Here is a 19,984-nt window from a genome sequence, read left to right on the forward strand (position 1 = left end):
TACACCACACCAGTGAAACCTGAGCTGGACTGACATGTTTTGTGTAACGCAAAAAAGGACAAAGATCACACGGTTGCTTTAAAGTGCCTATGAAGTAAAAATTAATTGATGCTTATTTGAAATACTTCTACAAATAAAGAAGAATGGCGTTTACTGTTTTGAAAGATCTTCTTTCGTTTTGGAGATATTCAAGTTTTTGTGTTATGCAAATTAGGAAAGTGATGACGTCATAAATTGTTCCACTAAAAGATAGATCACAAAATCAAAGATATCTCTAAAAATATAAGAGTGATATTTTTGAAACTTGGCATCGGTACTGACCTTCCTCAAAGATGCAAGATGGCTCATACTATGATGTAACTATGGCAACACTCTTGGCTCCAGTCTCTTTCAGTCATGAACCAATTATCTCCATTTGCAACCCTTGAAAGTGGGATAGAGGGTCCGGCCTGGAACACACATGATGCCCATATTACCCTTACGCTCCTCATTAGCTTGTTGGGAGTGGATCATCTTTGGTTAAGCAAAAATTGGTGATGTCAGTATTAATACAAAACTAAAGCAAAACTGATGCCATGGCAACGGCACGATGGGTGTCATTTTGTGGCTTTTGTGGTGTACATTAATAGTGCTAAGTTTGAAGAACACAGCACAAATATTACAAGGGATATTCTTGATTCAGTGCTTCATCTTTTTGTGAAACAATTAATGACGTCATCGCTTTCCTCATTTGCATAATACAAAAACGTTAATATCTCTAAAACGAAAAAAGATATTGCAAAATAAAAACGCCATTCTTCTTTATTTTGAAAATCCTTTAAAATAAACAACAACTATTTTTTACTTCATAGGCACTTTAAATAAATTCAATGTTATGAACTACAGCGCAACACACTGTTTGTTTTGACTTGTCACTTCTTGAGAGACAGGGTTCGAGTTATCGTGAGCAAAATTATATAGAAAATGACTTGAAGGGAAACAAAAATTAATTTGAGTTTGCGGGAGGTTCTAGTAATCGAGGTTTAAAGTTACCGAGGGAAAATTTAAAGCAAATGTATGAGGAATTCCAGAGGAAATGGATTTTGGTTCGAGTTAGTGCGAGGTTCGTGTAAGCGAGGGTTCGAGTTATCGGGAGTCGACTGTATGTGTGAAAAAAACGTTCAAGAGCACGGCTTGCGCGATAAATGAGAGGTATAGAAAAGAAAACCCAACAGATACAGTCCTTGATTTTGATATCTAACTGTGTGCCATGAATGATCCTTAAGTTTCTCAAAATCTCAATCAAAATTTCTTAATCAAATATTCCAATATCTAATTTATACCGAAATGTGAACGACGAAAAATGAAACATAATGCTATGTTCGAACCGTAGCTAAAGCTGTAGTCTCCTTGAAGAAAAAGAAATAAAAAAGTTTCCCTTGCCTGAGAAAAATATAATAATTTTAGCAATCGCATTTTAAAATGGAAAAACAAATGACAAAGCAAATTGGTTTCCTTTATTACGAGCAACAGGCAGTGAAACACACCCTATTTCTTAATTTAACATTAAAAGTCATTTTCAAGATATCCAGGTTCATAAACAAAGCCTCGCTGTTCTCATGATAGTCCAAAAGAGTTTCTGATAGTTTCTTTGTTAAGTCGCGACAATGTGTAACTTTCAATTAAGAACAAGACTCTATGGAGTATTCAACAATTAAAAAGCGTGATCAGAAACATGCACAGGCAGTTTTTAATCACGCAATTTTCTGTTTCGCTATGTAGGACTTTGTTTTCTACAAGACACAGCCCAGTCGCCGTGTTACGTGGAGGTAAGCGATCTAGTTTAACGTGTTCAGATGTTTCGATCAAAATCACCAACAGCATTCACCACCGTCTTACGCATATGAGACGGAGAAACGCTTTAAAACATATGATTTTCCATTTTTCAAACGTAATTATTAAACACAGGTCCTTCTACATAATAGGTAAATGTCGTAACCACACAAAAAGCTTGTTTATCTGATTTCTTTATCAACTTAGGTCTTGTTGAATTTAGTAATGGAACTAAGTTATATTGTTTAATTAACGCTTTTCTTACTGAAACATGGATACCCGACGTATCATTTCAGTAATCTGTTTTGGGAAGGCCTTTTATATCCTCAGAGTCTCTCTGGTGAAATATCACGTCGAACCTTCGTAAAATGGAAAATATAACTTCTGTTTCTTTTCTGGGTACTGGAAAACGCCAGCCATTTTCGGAATAACATCTCGTAAATAAGGGTAATAATAAGTTTCTGCCACTTCAATATTGGCTAACAAATCCGAAAGGATTTGCAGCGTTAATATGCCTTGAGAGGCCCTAATCAATTCCGTACTGACAATACAACGACATCCCAAGTCTTTTGACTAAATTTCCTCCTTGAGTGCTCATGCTGATAGTTTAAAAGTTGCTGTTTTTTTCAATAAGAAATTATTAATTCCTTAATTAGGACCTAATGAACGAATTGTTGGGAACTGGCTTAGCTTCATTTCTTTTTCGCTAAGTGATAATGATAATAGTGCCTTTTGTTGGTCGGGGGCCGCAGTGCCATAATGGTTTAAACTACTTCCACAACGGAGGGTTCGAGCCCTTGCCGGGATTATTCAACTGTTTTGTGTTCTTTAGCAATACATTTCACTGTCACAGTGAATCTCGATCTCCCGTACTATCAGTAACCAGGAGTATAAATGGGTACCGACAAATTGTTGGGGAAACCTCACAGACTGCTGGACTAGCAAGGGCACTGAGTTGCAATAATCCAAGCTGCTTTATGCTACAGAAACCGAACTGAAGGAGCCGGAAGGTATGATCAAGTTGGGCTTTTAAGAAAGGTTTTTCTTCAACAAAATGATCCTCGCGTGAACCTCACTTTGAACAAATAAAAAGTGACAAATAGCAAAACATATATTTTACTTTAATTCTTACTTATGAAATGAAAATCTCATATAATCTTAGCTGACAGCGTAAGGAAGATCTTTTCACCTTTATCTGTTTAGTTTGCTTCTCCTTCTCCGCGATATAACGTCAGCTACCTGAAAATGATAGGCGTAGAAAATAAAACCCGACAGCTACAGTCCTTGATTTTGAAATGACTGATTTTTTATCAAAGCATTTCTGAATATATCCTATTCGTAAGAAAATATGAAAAACGAACAATGAAACACTATTCAGTATTAGAACCATAGATAGAGCTATAGTCTAGTTGAAGAAAAAAATAAAAAATGTTTCCCTTGCCTGAGCAAAAAATATAATTAATTTGATAATCGTATCTCATCACTATTCTTTTATTCTTTATCGCATTTTAAAATGGAAAAAACAAATGACAAAGCGAACTTGGTTTTCTTTGTTAAAAACAACAGACAGTGAAACACACCCAATTGTTTTAATTTCTCATTAAAAGCCATTTTCAAGTTATCCAGGTTCATAAACACAGCCTCGCTGTTCTCATGGTTGTCCAAAAGAGTTTCTGACAGTTTCTTTGCTCAAGTCGCGACAATGTGTAACTTGCAATTAAGAACAAGACTCTATTGACTATTCAACTCTTAAAAAGTGTGATGAGAAACATGCAAACACGAAAAAATGTCCATCTGAACAAATAGGGCACTTTATCGTTATGAGATGCCCATTCAAGCAAGGAAAAAGATTGGATAAATAAATAACCAATCCTTTTAACTTCTTCTCTGGTTTTGATGTTGATGTTGGCGTCGCCTGTCTTCTTTTGTTTCCTTTGGACTTTAATACCGAACTGTTAGGAATCAGTAGCTTAGCTTCACTCCTATTTCGCCAAAAATAATGATATGAGCTCTAAATAATCTTTCTTAATTTCTCATTAAGTGCCTTTATCAATTTTTCAAGGTTTATAAACACAGGCTCCCTGTTCTCATGATATCCCAAACGAATTCCTGACAGTTTCTATGCTCAACTGTTCTCGTGACAATGTGTAAGTAGCAATTAGGAAAAAGACTTTATTGACTATTCTAAACTTAAAAAACGTGATCAGTGCACGCACAGCAAGAATAAACGATTTCATCGCACTAATTAACGTATGACTTTTTTTCGAAAAAAATGACAAAATGATACGAAGATCTTTTTCTTCGGGCATGACATTTTACTCTCACAGTGCATTTTTCCCACATGAGTATAAATAAAAATAAATAAATAAATAAATTACTTTTATTTAGACACGGTAAGTATTAAAGCTATAAGGTTGTGGGGCCGTGTATTCCCGATCGAATTGGAATTTGAAAATGTTGGTTTTTGTGGAGGGAGGAAAACCGGAGAACCCGGAGAAAAACCCTCGGAGCAAGGACGAGAACCAACAACAAACTTAACCCACATATGACACCGGGCCGGAATCGAACCCGGGCCACATTGGTGGGAGGCGAGCGCTCTCACCACTGCGCTATCCCTGCTCCCCCTAAATGAGTACTGGCGAACGGTTGAGGCAACCTGACATAATGCAATTTTCTAAGTTATCCAGGTTCATTAGCACAGCCTCGCTGTTCTCGTGGTTGTCAAAAAAAGTTTCTGACAGTTTCTTTGCTCAAGTCGCTACAATGTGTAACTTGCAATTAGGAACAGGACTCTATTTACTATTCAACTCTCTAAAAGTGTGGTCAGAGACACGCAAAGCAAGATTAAATTGTCCAGTTGAACAAATAGACCACTCTATGCCACGAGATGCTCAGTAAACAAGCAAGAGTCGGATAAATAATAAGCAATATTTTCACTCTCATCAGTTTTAATTTGAACAGCAAGAGGTACGTATTGGAGAGATTAAAGTTTCACTCCACCAGTTCTTTTAAATCTTAATTGAATTTGATGTTGATGTTGATGTTGCTGTCGATTATTTTCTTCTGTTCCAGTGTAAATCTTTCTTTCCAAAAAGACACCACCCAGTTGACGTGTTGAAAGGTTAGTGATTTTGTTTCACGTCTTTAAATGTTTCGATAAAAATCAGCAAATACCATACATGATGTGTTGAAAGTGCCCAAGCTTCAGTAAGCATTTGGGACTAAGAAAATCTCATTTTTTAAGCCTCATTAAGTCCCTTCAAGTTTGATTGTACTTGTTAGTGAATGCTGTTAATTATTGAAATTGCTGACTCGAAATTGGGAGTGAGAAACCCTTTAAAAGTTTATGATTTTCTGTTTTTCAGACATAATAATTAATCATAGGTTCTTCGTGTGGGTATATATTGTCAAATTGTATCCACACAAAAAGCCGGTTTATCTGTTTCCTTTATCAACTTAGGTCGTGTTAAATACAGAATGAGACTAAAATCATGTTCTTGCTAAAAAAAGAAGATTATCCCCTCAGATTTTCTTTACCTTCCTTATATGGGAAATATAATATCAGTTGTTTTTGAAGCGGTAAAAATGATGTTATGGGTACGGGAAAGCGCTACCATTTTCCGAAAGGCAACAACAGCTTACAAATTCGGGTACTAACATTTTATTCTCTAAAAGTTTCTGCCACTCTAATATTTTGCTAGCAAATCCGAAAAGATTAAACTGTGTCACAAATATGCTTTAAAGCTTACACAAATATGCCTTGTCCTAAGGGTTACCGTTATACAATATAACAATATCCCAAGTCAAGGGTCTGAATGGGGGTACCTTGATAACACTAAACACTTAATTTTTGGCTCTGTAACATGAAACAGCTACTTTTAGGCATTTTACACTAACAGTAGAAACATCCCCTGTAACAATAAATTTTATCCAGAAAAAAACAAAAAACGGCTCCAAAAAGACCAATATTATTTTGTTTAGTATCTCAAGAAGTTTTCAGCCATTTTCCGACGATTTCCGATCATTTCGGAGTTTCCGAAGACTTTCAAAGGTTTCCGAAAACTAACGAAGATATCCGGAGACTACCGAAGATGTCCGAAGACTACCGAAGGTTTTCGAGGAAAAAAACGAAAATTTTCTCTTAGTTGATGAGTGATTTTATTCCCGTTTTTACAAGTGCAGATGCTAATGCTAAGTCTTTTTCATGAAAATCCACCCAAACACTTAACAGTATTTTCTCCGGAAACAGTAAACATTAAAAAATTGGCCAATGTAACATTAAACACTAAAAATTATGGGCAAATAACACTAAACACTAAACCCCTTTATGTCTTATGTCTGAATTTTTTCCCTCCTTGAGTGCTCGTACTGATAGTTTAAAAAGTGCTTTTTAAATTAGAAATTATTCTTTTTTGGGGACCTATAGACCAAATTGTTGAAAATTGGAAACTGCAGTTAAACAAAATAGTCCACTTTTTTGTCACGAGATGCTCAGTAAAACATACATTACATCAAGCAAGAAAAAAATTGGATAAATAATAACCAATATTTTCACTCTGATCAGTTTTAATATGAACAGCGACAGGTAAATATTGGAGAGGTTAACGCTTCTTGTTGCGCCGATTCTTTTGATTCTTCATTGGGTTTTATGTTGATGTTGATGTTGATGTTGGTGTCGATTGTTTTCTTCTGCTCCACTGTGTGCCGGACTGTGTAAGTGTAGAAACTCTTTAAAAATTTATATGAGGTTATACTGATTTATTTTATAATTTAATAATTTTATATTTTTTAATTTATAATTTTATTTTATTTATATGAGGTTATACTTTTAAGGTTAATTGCACTTATTGATCAATGCTGCTAAATACTGGGAATGTTTTATACACAGGTACTTTATATCGCGCAGTGGGAGGCGCGGTGGCCTAATGGTTAGCGCGCTCGACTCCGAGTCGAACGGCCCGCGGGTTCGAGGACTGGCCGGGGCCCTGCGTTGTGTTCTTGGGCAAGACACTTTGCTCTCACAGTGCCTCTCCCCACCCAGGTGTATAAATGGGTACCGGCGAATTTACTGCAGGGGGGTAACCCTGCGAAGGACTAGCATCCCATCCAGGGGTAGTAGCAATACTCCTAGTCGCTTAATGCTACGGAAACTGGGATAAGCTCCGGCTGTATGGGCCTCATGGCTCGTAGACAGTCTTTACCTTTTACCTTACTTTAAATAAGTGAATTTCTCATCCACACAACATGCGGCTCTATCCAAGTGCTGAAAACATCTATGAATTTTGCAGAGAAACTTAAACAAATTTTATAGCGTTAAAATTACAATTTGCGAACATTATCGTTGTTCCCTTTACACACAGGTCCAAAGAAATCAAAGGTGCAAAACTCACTGATCATCATGCTATGTTTGCTGATTTTACCCCTGATTGCCCTGAGCTCTGCAGCGGACAATTACTGCAACAACAAAGTTAGTTCATTTACTTTTAGACAACAGTCCAATATCTATAGTTTAGTTTCTTCATACGCTGTATTTGACCGGATTCAGTTGTTCAAGTGCATGCTTAAAAAGTTTTCCAACGAGACATCTTTACCTCAACCATTATTAATTCAATAATTCATTTTAAACTTGTCACCCTTTGTCTTTGCTGTTTTTTTTTCACAAAAGCTTTCTCTGTTAGAAACATCGTCAGATATAAAGGTAATGTAATAGGTATAATAGCTACAGAATTGTGAATTGTTAGTTTCATTTAACAATTAGACTACAAGCCCGAGTTTTCTATGAGCAAATAGTCAACGAGGCGCAGCCGAGTTGACTATCGCTCATAGAAAACGAGGGCAAGTAGTCTAATTGTTTTAGTAGAAGCTCTAAAGGATTGCAGTCCAAAACCTACAATATTGTGCACTTTGAAGACAAAAATAAAGAAAATTTACCGCATAAAGAGCTACGCGCGCGCGCGACTGTTTTCTATCGGCGCATAGAAAACAGTGGGAGAACCAATCAGATGCGCGGATTTCCAATAGAACACAGCTCAGTTTCTACTAAAGCCAGATAGAAACGAACAACTTGTTCTGTATAATATCTGTTACAGACCCAACAAGTGTGTTGCGGTGGACACCCAGGAATAAATGGTATTCCCGGTATGCATGGCATGCCGGGATCCCCTGGCCGTAACGGATGCGATGGACGTGACGGAGCTAAAGGAGACCGGGGAAGTCTAGGGAGGACTGGACCCCAGGGGCCTGCTGGTGCGGAAGGGAAGAAAGGAGAGAAGGGAGAACCTGGTGTCCAGGGCCCCGCCGGCCAAAAGGGAGAAAGAGGGGAGAAAGGTGACAGTGGAACTCCAGGAACACCTCAGCTTTCCTCGCACATGAACTGGAAAGAATGTACATGGACAAATGAAGATGGAAAAGACCAAGGCCTGATCAAGGTATGTGTTTATTTTCAGTATCTTAATAACATAGAAACAACAAGGTCGCATTAGACTTCGTGACAGGCATAAAAAGGGGGAGGGGGCAGTGCGAGGATTGATAGAATTCAAGGAGTAACCACAAAGGAGGGGGATGGGCATAACCGCGTATAGCATCAAAAGAACATGTTAATAATTTGTAATTACCGCATTCATCACTTGTCTGTACAGACTAAACATTTTTTACGCTGCACAGAGCATTGATGTCTCTAGAAAGAGCTTGTGACTTTCGCATCTGTATCCTCCATCTGCTTTCATATTTTCTCAATTTAAGTAAGTTGTTCGATATTCATTCAAGTATCTACACTAGCATTATTTTACAGTTTTATTTTCTCACTCATTCATTTACATAAATTTTTGATATATTCATTCATTCATTCATTGGTTCGTTCCTTCGTGTGTTCTTTCGTTAATTCGTGAACTCGTTTGTTCGTTCGCTTGTTCATTCGTTCATTCACCTAATTATAATTCGTTTTTCGTTCATTTATGGAAGTTTAAATCTGTTGTATGAATATAATCCTCTGAAAAACAAAACCCGGCCGCTGCGCCCTCCTCCCTTCCTAATTGGAGATTATATTTGTAGTGGTATTAGTCATAAATTATAACTATCATTTTCATTATAGAAATGTGAATTTGTAAAGAACTTCACGGATACTGCCCTCCATGTTTACTTTGCTGGTAACCTCAGGATTGCCAGTTGTGACCGCTGCTGTAGCCGTTGGTATTTCACCTTCAATGGCGCCGAATGCAGCTCTCCTGGGTCCATTGACGGTGCGTTCTACATGAGAACCGGCACGACCCACGACCTTCACCGTCACCGCCATATTGAAGGTCACTGTAATAACATTCACAAGGGAAAGGTGCGAGTGGGATTCTGGGTTGGAAACTGCAATAAAGGTCACAAGAATGCTGACGCACACACAGGCTGGGCTACAATGTCCCGGATCTTTATTGAAGAGGTGCCAAAAGCTCAGCAGTAAATCGTTACACCTGATTGACTGGACTTTCCACTATAATAATTTTAATTACAATAAGAAAAAGCAGAAACGGTCATTCAAAGATAAACTAGAGGTAAATGTAAAATCTGCATGGCTTACTAATGACCTATAAGTTATTATATTAACATATTTGAACGTTCTGTATTAAATAAAGATAAACAAAGTCCAGGAACATTATTGAAGATCATCCTTGCATGAAATGCAAAAGGCAATAGGCGTCCTCGTTGTCCATCTTCTTACAAATTTTCATGATTTTTGGCAATCTGAGCAATTAAGGTGATTCCCTAGTATTGCATTGCGCATCCTAGCCTGAATTTCAGACATTCCTCTGTGCTCGCCTGCTTGCCAGAAGGGACGTCTGAACACATCTGGGCCTAATGCCGTCCGGTGACGTCACTACCCGAAAACCGGGTAGTGATTTTGATTGGTTGATTTAAACATTATTTGCATAATTATGTGAAGTTATGACTGAATTTTACTGCGCGAGGATTGTAGTTTGAAAACGTTTGGAAAGAGTTCGAAAGAGTTCACCTTCCCAGAAATGAATTTATTAGTCATTTACCTTGAGTTTATTACTTTATTAGCTTACCTACGGATGAAGAATAGTAATGGAAATAGGTAGGTTTTAAGTTGGCAGCATTCGTCGCTTCGACATGCAGTGTTTTCCCAAATTTATACACAGGTGGCCCAAGCATGAAAGTTGAATATATTAAAGTAAAATGGCGGCCTTTAAAAATATAAGAGTTTATATGGGTAAATTTTTAAACGGAAATATTTTGAGCGATAAATAAAAGCGCAAATTCTAAATAAAGTTGACGGAACATGAAATAGTGTCGTTTGCTTTTGTTACAGCGTAATTTCAAGCCATTTTGAGCTATTTTACGTCGATTTACTGTAACATGTTTATATATCGTACATAATAATATGACAAGGTAGGAAACCTTGGTCGCTACTGGCGTGCGACTTGTGTTCAAATTGGCTCGAATTTCGCACACAAAAAAAGCTACAACTTATATTCTGACTATAAATACCAAAGATAGGATGATAAGCGAATGCGTTTCTAAAACGTGCTTGCTCCTACCTTGTCATTCTCAGTAACTAGCCGCTTTTGAAATTCCAAAACCAGCTCAAAATCGCCGCCATATAGTCCGTGACTCCAACGACAGTAACGAAATGGCCCAAAATAGACTGGACTCCAGTCCAATTGATCCTCAACGGAGAGGGGCACGGTATTTTTGATCGCGTATCAAGTTGTTTCCACTATCACACGGTGAGGACGACATTTGCGCCTTGCCGCAGCTTCCACGCGTGACCAGGTGACAATTAGCAGCGCCTACGACCATATTTATTTCTTTTCTTTTTTGTTTTGCATACCGACGATTATTCGCAATTTTGCATTCATTTACATATGAACAACAACCTAGTGAACACAACTGCAGTCTTTAACGTTTTTTATACAGTAAAAAATGAGTAAATACCAAAATATAATGAAAATAAAATACAAGTCCTTTACTTTTTGCTATGATATACGTTTTGTCCACTAGCCCTAGAAAAAAAATTTATACACTCAGTTATAACATTATTTGCCTCAAAATAATTAACAATATTTACAAGACTGTGAACGTGTAATTGGAGTCTAAACATGGTATTATAAATAATGCTAATTGTAAATTCTGCAAATTTATGCAGAAAACAAACAAGTCAGTCTGGAATGCACTGAGCTAGCACCCTTGTGAGCTCTTGTGCTACCGTACGCGTACGCTCAATGCTCTTTTCATTTACTCAATGACAAACATCTTTCTTGCTCTATTACGCATTTTGTTGTTATTTTTTCAGAGTAAATATAAAATTTTTTCAACTCAGTTATAGGCTGCAAAAAGATCACTTCGCAAATTTCCTTTTGACTTTGCAAATCCTGTTGGCACAAGTAAACAGAATTTACAAAGTGGTGGTCCGTGGGCATAATGTGTTTATTCCGCGCAAGCTGGGACAGGATGGATATTTTCTTGTGAAGGAACTATTTCGAAATTTTGTGAGGCGAGGAATTAAGCTGCGCAATTATAATTTCAAGTGGTATTTCGGGCATCGTGAAAGCAATTTGAAAACATTGTATCCAAATACGTGATTTCACGTTCCGAAGTCATGTTGTCACGCGTGGATGCTGCGACGAGAGGCAAATGTTGTCCTCGCCGTGTGGTAGTGGAAACAACTTGATTCGCGAACAAAAGTAGCGTGCCCTCTACGTTGGGGATCAATATGACTGGAGTCCAGTCTATTTTGGGCCATTTCGTTACTGTCGTGGGAGTCACGGACTATATGGCGGCGATTTTGAGCTGGTTTTGGAATTTCAAAAGCGGATAGTTGCTGAGAATGACAAGGTAGGAGCAAGCACGTTTTAGAAACGCATTCGCTTATCATCCTATCTTTGGTATTTGAAGTCAGAATATAAGTGGTAGCTTTTTTTGTGTGCGAAATTCGAGCCAATTTGAACACATGTCGCACGCCAGTAGCGACCAAGGTTTCCTACCTTGTCATATTATTATGTACGATAAACATGTTACAGTAAATCGACGTAAAATAGCTCAAAATGGCTTGAAATTACGCTGTAACAAAAGCAAACGACACTATTTCATGTTCCGTCAACTTTATTTAGAATTTGCGCTTTTATTTATCGCTCAAAATTTTTCCGTTTAAAACCCATATAAACTCTTATATTTTTAAAGGCCGCCATTTTACTTTAATATATTCAAATTTCATGCTTGGGCCACCTGTGATTTATATGTATTATTGTTTTGTCAACAAAGCCGCTCGACGCTTATGTCTTGCAGCCTCGATGAGCTAGTGATTTCTGAACTCAGTGCCCACAGTCAAGTAGGATATTTTTGTATTGAATTCCGTTTCTTGATAATAATAATAATTATAAAAACAATATATAATTATAATAAAAACCTTCCCAAAATCCTTTGCAACTGAAAAATCGTCAATGCCAAATAACTTGGTCAGTTTGAAGTCAGCAGGAGTAGTACGTCGTATAGAAATAACTCTTACCATAAACTACTTATTGTATAAGTCGTAGGTTGATGACGTCATTAGTCACGTGACTTTGCTCAGAAGTTCGTTTTTGCTCACTGTGACGAAAATAGTTAATTACTAAAAAAGCAGTCATTGCAGTTTGAAGCACATTGGTGTGAGGCATTTCGGACTGCCCAGGTACCGAACAAAATATCAAAATTAAGGTAGCTATGCACAATTTTCAAAAAATGGAAGTCTGGGTACAAGTGCGTATCTGGCGTTGCATTAAATGCGAGGTAATAAGAAATTACATGTTGGTAGATAATTATATGTGAAGTAGTTTTTAATTAGTCCCATTGTTATGACGTCATCGGTCACGTGACCAGAACGGATCACATTTTTAAATTCGCTTGAAAACTTTACTAGAACCTCTCTCTTAGGATCTTTTTGAGCAAAGTTGTAGTTTTTTAAAAAGTGTTTTGAAAAATGGCCATTATTACTTTTTCGTGAAAAAGTACGGTAGTAAAAAATACAATAGAAAAGTTTGTTGGCTTCCTACTCAACGACCATTTGCATTTGAAATAAAAGAAAATTTTGCCAAAGGCTTGAGTGTATGCTCTTTATTATAGCGTGATCAGTTTCTTTTCATTGTAATTGCTCTGAGCGAGGTTGAATGTAATTTCTTTCAGACAAAGGAGTGGCGCTTGGGGAGAGTTTAAGCTGTGTCCCCCCTAGTCCCCCCTGCTTGCGGATTCCCCGCGGTCCGTATTGCGGGCGCATTTTCAAAATGGCGTCGATCTAGTGTTTTGATTTTGCAATTTCGAGTTCTATAGGATAGTCAGAAGCTTCTGGATAGTTTTGTCAATGTTCTTTCTTCTTGACGCGATCACGAGTCCCGAAACAAAGGGTATTCGATATCCTTTATTTGTATTCCCGATACTGGAGAAGAATATGGAATGAGGAGAAACGGTGGAAGCTTTTCGCACAAACATTTCTAACAGAGACTTCAGGTAAGCGTTTCTCATTGTACTATAATTTCATTTTGAAGACTGGCTTAAGCTTATGTCTTCGGCGTTTATGTGAAGATTAATAAAAGTGCTAAAGATAGAATCGTACTAAAACTAAGCTGGTCTTAGCTCACTGGAATTAAAGCCGAAAAGATCTTGTAGATTTTGAGGCGATAGTGTCATAGTAATGTCACTCAGTTCGTCGAGGCATGTAATTGTTATTTATATTTGTCATCTGAATGTTAAGCTACTTCAATTTAATAAGAATCGCATCCTTTAATTATTTATACGTGAGGAAATGTTTGTCAAAATATTGACCATGTGGTCATTTCCGGCCGCAAAGAAATAAATGAGACCATTTGTGAAGTTTAAATTTCTATCTTACCACGATGTGTATTGTATTGCCAGACATAGATTGACGTTTCTTTTGCATTTTGTTGTATACAGGTAATTTGTGGGATTATTAGAATGTCTAATTTGTAAACAGGATTTACAGAATTCTGAACTGAGGACTTTCTGAATTGCTGGTGAGTTAAACTATGGATTATAACAAGTTCAGGCAGTTATTGATCTCTTTAGCCAATCTCAGCAATTCCCATCCTCCTCTCTTCACACATTCACTACCTGAGACATTTTTAAAAGATCTACTTTTTGACCAGACATTTGCCTATGTTATAAAAAAGCTGTTTGACATTTTTTTAAGGCATGTATTTTCAGTTGTTGGATGGCCTTCAGTAGCATTTTAAACTACAGCTAGCAATGTAAAAAATTCAGATGAAGACTGACATTTTTTTCTGCAAAATTATGATTAATGAAAGGAAGGGTGCAAAGAAAATTGATTTCTTCCTGGCCTGACCCAGGTAGACTGTGCAAGGTGAAACCATTATATGCTTGCCCAAAGTCTCATGTTTCTCTGGAAAGATCAACAACAACAAATAAAAATCCATAAATGTCATTTGGCTATCTAGCAAGTGGAAAAAATTATTGAATCCACTAGCCCAACATGAAAGCAGTCAGTTTTTTTTTTCACACACTGAAAAAGGCCATTCAATATACAGTCTGTGTTATAGTTTGTAATGCCATTTCTGTGCATGATCTGCGGACCTATGTACATGCGCACTAGGTGCCTGCTCCTCGTGTGTAGAGAATAAAATCCTTGGTTGATCTAGGTTTGTTCTCACAATGTTTATTCATGAATCCTGATTCCACGGACCCGAATCACAACATGGTGTCAGAAGCGGTCGACTAATAACCTCGTCAGGATTTTCAAGCGAATTCGGGCACCAGGCCGGTGCACTTCCACGCTTTAATCGAGCAGAACGCATCGCATCGCAAACCACAGCGAAAACAAACATGGCGGAACTTGCCGGTCTACCAACTCCACGCATGGATTGGTCTTCATCGGATGTGCCCCAGGCACTCAAAAAATTTAAAAACTTGTGTGAGCTATACTTCTCTGGTCCCCTAAAGGACAAAAGCGAAGAAGAGCAAGTAAGTTATCTGTTAATATGGTCAGGCGAAGAAGGCATCGAGCTGGTCTCCACGTGGTCGCTCACAGCCGATGAAAAGAAAAAGCTTAGCACGTACTGGAAAAAGTTCGAAGAATACGTAGCGCCCAAAAGCAACTTCAGATTGTCGCGATACAAGCTTCGCACCTTGAAACAAGAACCGGGAGAATCTGTCGACTCCTTTCTCAAAAAGGTTCGCCTCCTAGTGAAAGAGTGCAAGTATACAAGCCCTAATGAGCATATCATCGACGCGCTAATCTTCGGATCTAACAACCCGCGTGTACAGTCGAAGCTTCTGGAACACGATGCAACCCTCACACTCGACAAGGCGATTGACACTGCAAGAACGCAGGAGGCGACAAGCAACCAGCTACAAGAATTCCGGGGCAGCCAAGACACCACAGTAAACGCTTTGAGACAAAGTGGAAATACGCGGGAACGACCAGCACAGGATCCCCCAAAATCGCAAGAGACCAGATGTGGGCACTGTGGGAACTTTCATGACATGTCTGCACAATCACTCTGTCCAGCATATGGAACAAGGTGCAAGGCTTGTGGCAAGTGGAACCACTGGAGTCAGGTGTGTCGTTCTACCCAAAAGACCAAGCCTAGCAGTAGACAAGCCAAACGTTCTGGCCAAGAACACAAACAAAGACAAGGAATAAATGCCCTGGATACCACTGAACCAGATGATGACGCACCAACGGGAGCCACACCAGGTACTTCCCAACTGTACTTTCACTCTTTGTGTATAGACAGTCTATCAAAGACCGACACCCAAGCAGTGCTACGGGTCGAAGTTAAATCTGGTCAGTGTGTTACACCCCTACTATGCAAAATTGACACAGGAGCTGAAGGGAATGTTATCCCTGTAAACACGTACAAACAGCTGTATCCAGAATCAGCCTACGACTCATATGGTGCTCCTCTTGGATTAACTCCCTCTGCCACAACCATCACTGCCTTTGGTGGCCAAACTATACAGCACTATGGCACATGTTCACTCACCTTGTCACACAATGGTTATTCCAATACCTACCCATTTCATGTGGTGAACACTACTGGACCAACTATTCTGGGCCTGCCAACATGCAGAGACATGAACCTAGTCACCTTGAACTACAGCATCACTACCCAGCAAGACCTGACTTCCACACAAAAACCTGTGGGTAACCCAGCTGCCAAAACAGAAATACTCCAGCAGTATCAAGATTGCTTCAAGGGTATCGGCTGTTTCAAGGGAGAATTTCACATCACACTAGACCCCACTGTTCCACCTGTTGTACACCCACCACGACGTGTACCGGAGGCCCTGCGTGATCCACTCAAAAAGGAACTTGATGAGCTCGAGAAACAAGGCATAATTGCCAGGGTTGATGAACCCACTGACTGGGTCAATTCCTTGGTATGTGTTACAAAGAGCAATGGTGCACTCAGACTCTGTCTAGACCCAAAAGACCTCAACCGAGCCATCAAACGCCCACATCATTGCACTCCAACATTAGATGAGGTTCTTCCCAAACTCAATGGTGCAAAGTATTTCTCAATCGTTGACGCCCGCAGTGGGTATTGGAACATCCAACTGGATCACCAAAGCTCACTTTACACCACCTTTAACTCACCGCATGGCAGGTACAGATTTCTGCGACTTCCATTTGGGTTGATCTGTGCCCAGGACATATTCCAGAAGAAGGTTGACGAAACATTTGGCGATTTACCCGGAGTAACTGGCATAGCTGATGACATCATCGTCTATGGGTACAAGGAAGACCATAGCGATCATGATGCTAACCTCAGAGCTGTCATGGAACGCGCACGTGAAACTGGCCTCCGTTTCAATGCAGATAAATGCAAGATAAGATGTACCGAGATACCATTCTTTGGTCACATCATCAGTGCCAGTGGCCTAAGGCCAGACCCACAAAAAATGGAAGCAATTGAGAAGATGGACCCTTCTGGAAGCCTTGCCGACCTGCAATCCTTCCTTGGTATGACACAGTTCCTCAGCCGATTTGTACCTAACCTAGCCTCCATATCATCCAACCTATGGGACCTGACCAAGGAGAGCAGTGACTTCCAGTGGAGCCCTGAGCACCAGTCTGCTGTAGACAAAATCAAAGATGCAATCACATCTGCTGGTTCGCTCCAGTACTTCGACAGTGCAAAACCAGTGACCATTCAAGTTGACGCATCCCTACGGGGTCTTGGAGCAACCCTTATCCAGGAAAGAGGGCCTGTCGAATACAGAAGTAAGCTCCTGACTGAAACAGAAACCCGCTACTCAAACATTGAGAGAGAAATGCTAGCTGTTGTGCATGGCCTTGAGAAGTTCCATTACTATGCATATGGACGACACGTCACTGTCGAGACAGACCACAAGCCATTAGAGGCGATTTTCAAAAAACACCTCTCAACTGCTCCACCACGCATCGCAAGAATGATGCTCCGGATTCAGAAGTACGACGTGGAGATCAAGTATGTCCCAGGAAAGGAAGTACCACTGGCGGACGCATTGTCTAGAATCAGCCTATGTCCAGGTGACACAATTGAAGGGCTTGACGTGTCAGTCCATGAACTCCACCTACATCTAAATGCCAGCCCGACAAGAACTGACCAAATAAAAGAAGAAACATCTAAAGATGAAGTGCTCCTCTCCCTCCGCACAGTCGTCACACAGGGATGGCCCAACACAAGATCAGAATGTCCATCACATCTTCATGCCTATTGGAATTACCGTGATGAACTAACTGTTGCAGATGGTGTCATCCTAAAGGGCACACGCATCCTGATCCCAACAAGCCTACAGCCTGCCGTGTTACAGCAGTTGCACTATGCACACCAAGGCGCAGAAAAGTGTAAACTTCGTGCCAAAGGATCTGTGTTTTGGGCCAACATAAACCGTGACATAGAGGAGATGGTCAAATGCTGTGGTCCTTGCCAAAGAAATCAGAACCTAAATGTGAAAGAGCCTCTTGTGCCCCATGACATTCCACCTAAACCATGGCACACGCTAGGATCTGATTTGTTTTTCTGGAACAACTCACCTTACCTGGTGGTATCAGACTACTACAGCAAGTTTCCATTGGTGAGAAAATTGGACAACATGCGATCAGACACAACTGTTGCTCATTTGAAAGCCATATTTGAAGAGCATGGAATCCCAAGCAAACTTGTCACAGGAAATGACACACAATTCACATCTGCCCACTTTCAGGAATTTAGCAGCACATATGGTTTTGATCATGTTACGACAAGTCCATACTTCCCACAAGCTAATGGCTTCATTGAAAGAACTGTTCAAACCGTAAAGAACCTCCTACAAAAATGCAAAGAATCTGGTGCAGACCCTCATCTTGCCATGCTATGCATGCGAAGCACACCGCTTGATCATAACATCCCATCTCCAGCCGAACTGTTGAACTCGAGAGCGTATCAAACTAACCTCCCAGCAGTTTCTAAGCCCAGCTTTTCCTCGTCAGCAGATGGTGACATAAATGCCAAACTTCAAACAAGACAGGACCAGCAGAAGTCACAGTATGACAAAACCTCAAAGATCCTTCCTGCCTTACACCCTGATGAACCAGTGCGTGTACGAAACCCACACAGCCACAAATGGGATCCTGGTGTAATCAAGAGCACTGTACAGAGCCCTCGTTCATATGTTGTTGCAATGGCAAATGGTAGTACCTTCAGGCGAAACCGCCGCCACATTCGCCCTACTGGAGAGGAGGTCAAAACACAAGGCAACAACAACACAGGCGTAGCAGAACCTGAACCAGTTTCGCCAGACATAGGCTGCACCACAACACCCAGGGCTCAACCAAGCGGAATCATCTCAACCAGTGAACAGATTACTTCAGTAACCCCAAGCACACCTTGCCTAACACCACCAGCAGAGCATGTGTCCAGAGAGATTCCACTCCGTCGCTCCTCCAGAATAGTGAAACCACCTGACAAGTTGGACCTATGAACTGAACTGTGTTGTGCACATTTTAGACTTGTTTAGTTTCTGTTTGCTGTTGATTGAAGACACTGTTCGGACAATGAACACTTGACAATATGATAACATTTTCAGTTTATTTTTATTTATTTGTTTACCTTAGTACCCTGTCTAGTACTATTCTTTTTGCCTTCCTTCTCAGAAGGAGGAGGATGTTATAGTTTGTAATGCCATTTCTGTGCATGATCTGCGGACCTATGTACATGCGCACTAGGTGCCTGCTCCTCGTGTGTAGAGAATAAAATCCTTGGTTGATCTAGGTTTGTTCTCACAATGTTTATTCATGAATCCTGATTCCACGGACCCGAATCACAACAGTCTGCATGCTGGAAAAATAGCAATTTCATCAAAATAAACAGTTTTTGTTTGTTTTGTTTCTATTTACAGGTGACTTGAAGAGTGCAATGACATTTCTCTTAGTCAAAATGAACTCAAAAATACACATTGTGTTAATGTAATAAAATTGTCACATGATTGATTCCCACATGTTGCCAGTTGAAACCTGAATATACTTTAGTGACATTTATAGCTATGTTATATGTAATATGAACATCCCAGAACCCAATCAGATAAGGCTACATGTGAATACTGACACTTTATTACATGTAAGTTTTGAAACCATTCTGGGTTCATGACAAAACTATTTTGTTTTGGCATGATTGTAGATTACCCCGGCACTTTTTTGCATAACTGAAATGACTGCCACTGCAGTCTGCAGTCACCATACAAATATCAAAAATTATTTCATGCTGAACTGATTTTAATGTCACCGCAGTCCACGGTCCACGGTCCGTCACAAAAAGTTTGGTGTTTAGATTGCCTGCCACTGAGTAGTCACGCATTTCTTGTCTGCCACCGTGGTCCGCAATCCCATAGTGAACATATGGGACAGAATGTTTTGTGTTTAGAGAGGCCTACTTATTCATTTCGGTTAGCCTAAAATGCACTTTGGTTAGCCTGTTCACGGTTAGCTATCTATATTTGTAAGGGCAACACTATATATTGTTAACATGTAGAATTCTGGGTACACTACGGACTGCGATTTGGTTGCTTGCGGTTAGCCTTTATATTGTGTTCAGGATATCTACTGTTCTTAAATCGACTACGGGACTGCGGACCAGGGTGGCAGGCGATTATAACATTTACTAGCATTTCTTAGAATCGACTACGGGACTACGGG

The 19,984-nt window shown here is 39.6% G+C and overlaps 2 protein-coding genes and 2 long non-coding RNA genes across 4 annotated transcripts in view; 3 read left to right on the forward strand and 1 right to left on the reverse strand.

Annotated features, from left to right (window-relative positions):
* Nucleotides 1-19,984, reverse strand: part of LOC144651780 (uncharacterized) — a 116,430-nt gene that overhangs the window by 64,969 nt on the left and 31,477 nt on the right. The window lies entirely within an intron of this gene.
* Nucleotides 1-19,984, forward strand: part of LOC144652026 (uncharacterized) — a 98,043-nt gene that overhangs the window by 56,675 nt on the left and 21,384 nt on the right. The gene's annotated exons all lie outside the window — the stretch shown is intronic.
* Nucleotides 1,754-9,964, forward strand: LOC144651977 (collagen triple helix repeat-containing protein 1-like). Its single transcript, XM_078512061.1, has 5 exons — nucleotides 1,754-1,808; nucleotides 4,885-4,933; nucleotides 7,173-7,279; nucleotides 7,902-8,240; nucleotides 8,903-9,964. Exons 3-5 carry the CDS (start codon nucleotides 7,211-7,213, stop codon nucleotides 9,257-9,259), a joined length of 765 nt encoding a protein of 254 aa, XP_078368187.1. The 5' UTR covers nucleotides 1,754-1,808; nucleotides 4,885-4,933; nucleotides 7,173-7,210; the 3' UTR covers nucleotides 9,260-9,964.
* LOC144652003 (uncharacterized) lies at nucleotides 12,796-19,269 on the forward strand. Its single transcript, XR_013570407.1, has 3 exons — nucleotides 12,796-13,299; nucleotides 13,744-13,823; nucleotides 19,192-19,269. It is a non-coding gene; the product is annotated as an uncharacterized LOC144652003 (long non-coding RNA).

This window comes from Oculina patagonica, chromosome 4, assembly GCF_052425735.1.
Source record: "Oculina patagonica isolate OP01 chromosome 4, crgOcupat, whole genome shotgun sequence".
Lineage (NCBI taxonomy): Eukaryota > Metazoa > Cnidaria > Anthozoa > Scleractinia > Oculinidae > Oculina > Oculina patagonica.

Coding starts and splice junctions, on each gene's coding strand:
- LOC144651977 (XM_078512061.1), top strand. CDS start 7,211: ATGCTATGTTTGCTGATTTTACCCCTGATTGCCCTGAGCTCTGCAGCG. Junction 7,280..7,901: donor ACAATTACTGCAACAACAAA/GTTAGTTCATTT, acceptor TATCTGTTACAG/ACCCAACAAGTGTGTTGCGG. Junction 8,241..8,902: donor AAGACCAAGGCCTGATCAAG/GTATGTGTTTAT, acceptor TTTTCATTATAG/AAATGTGAATTTGTAAAGAA.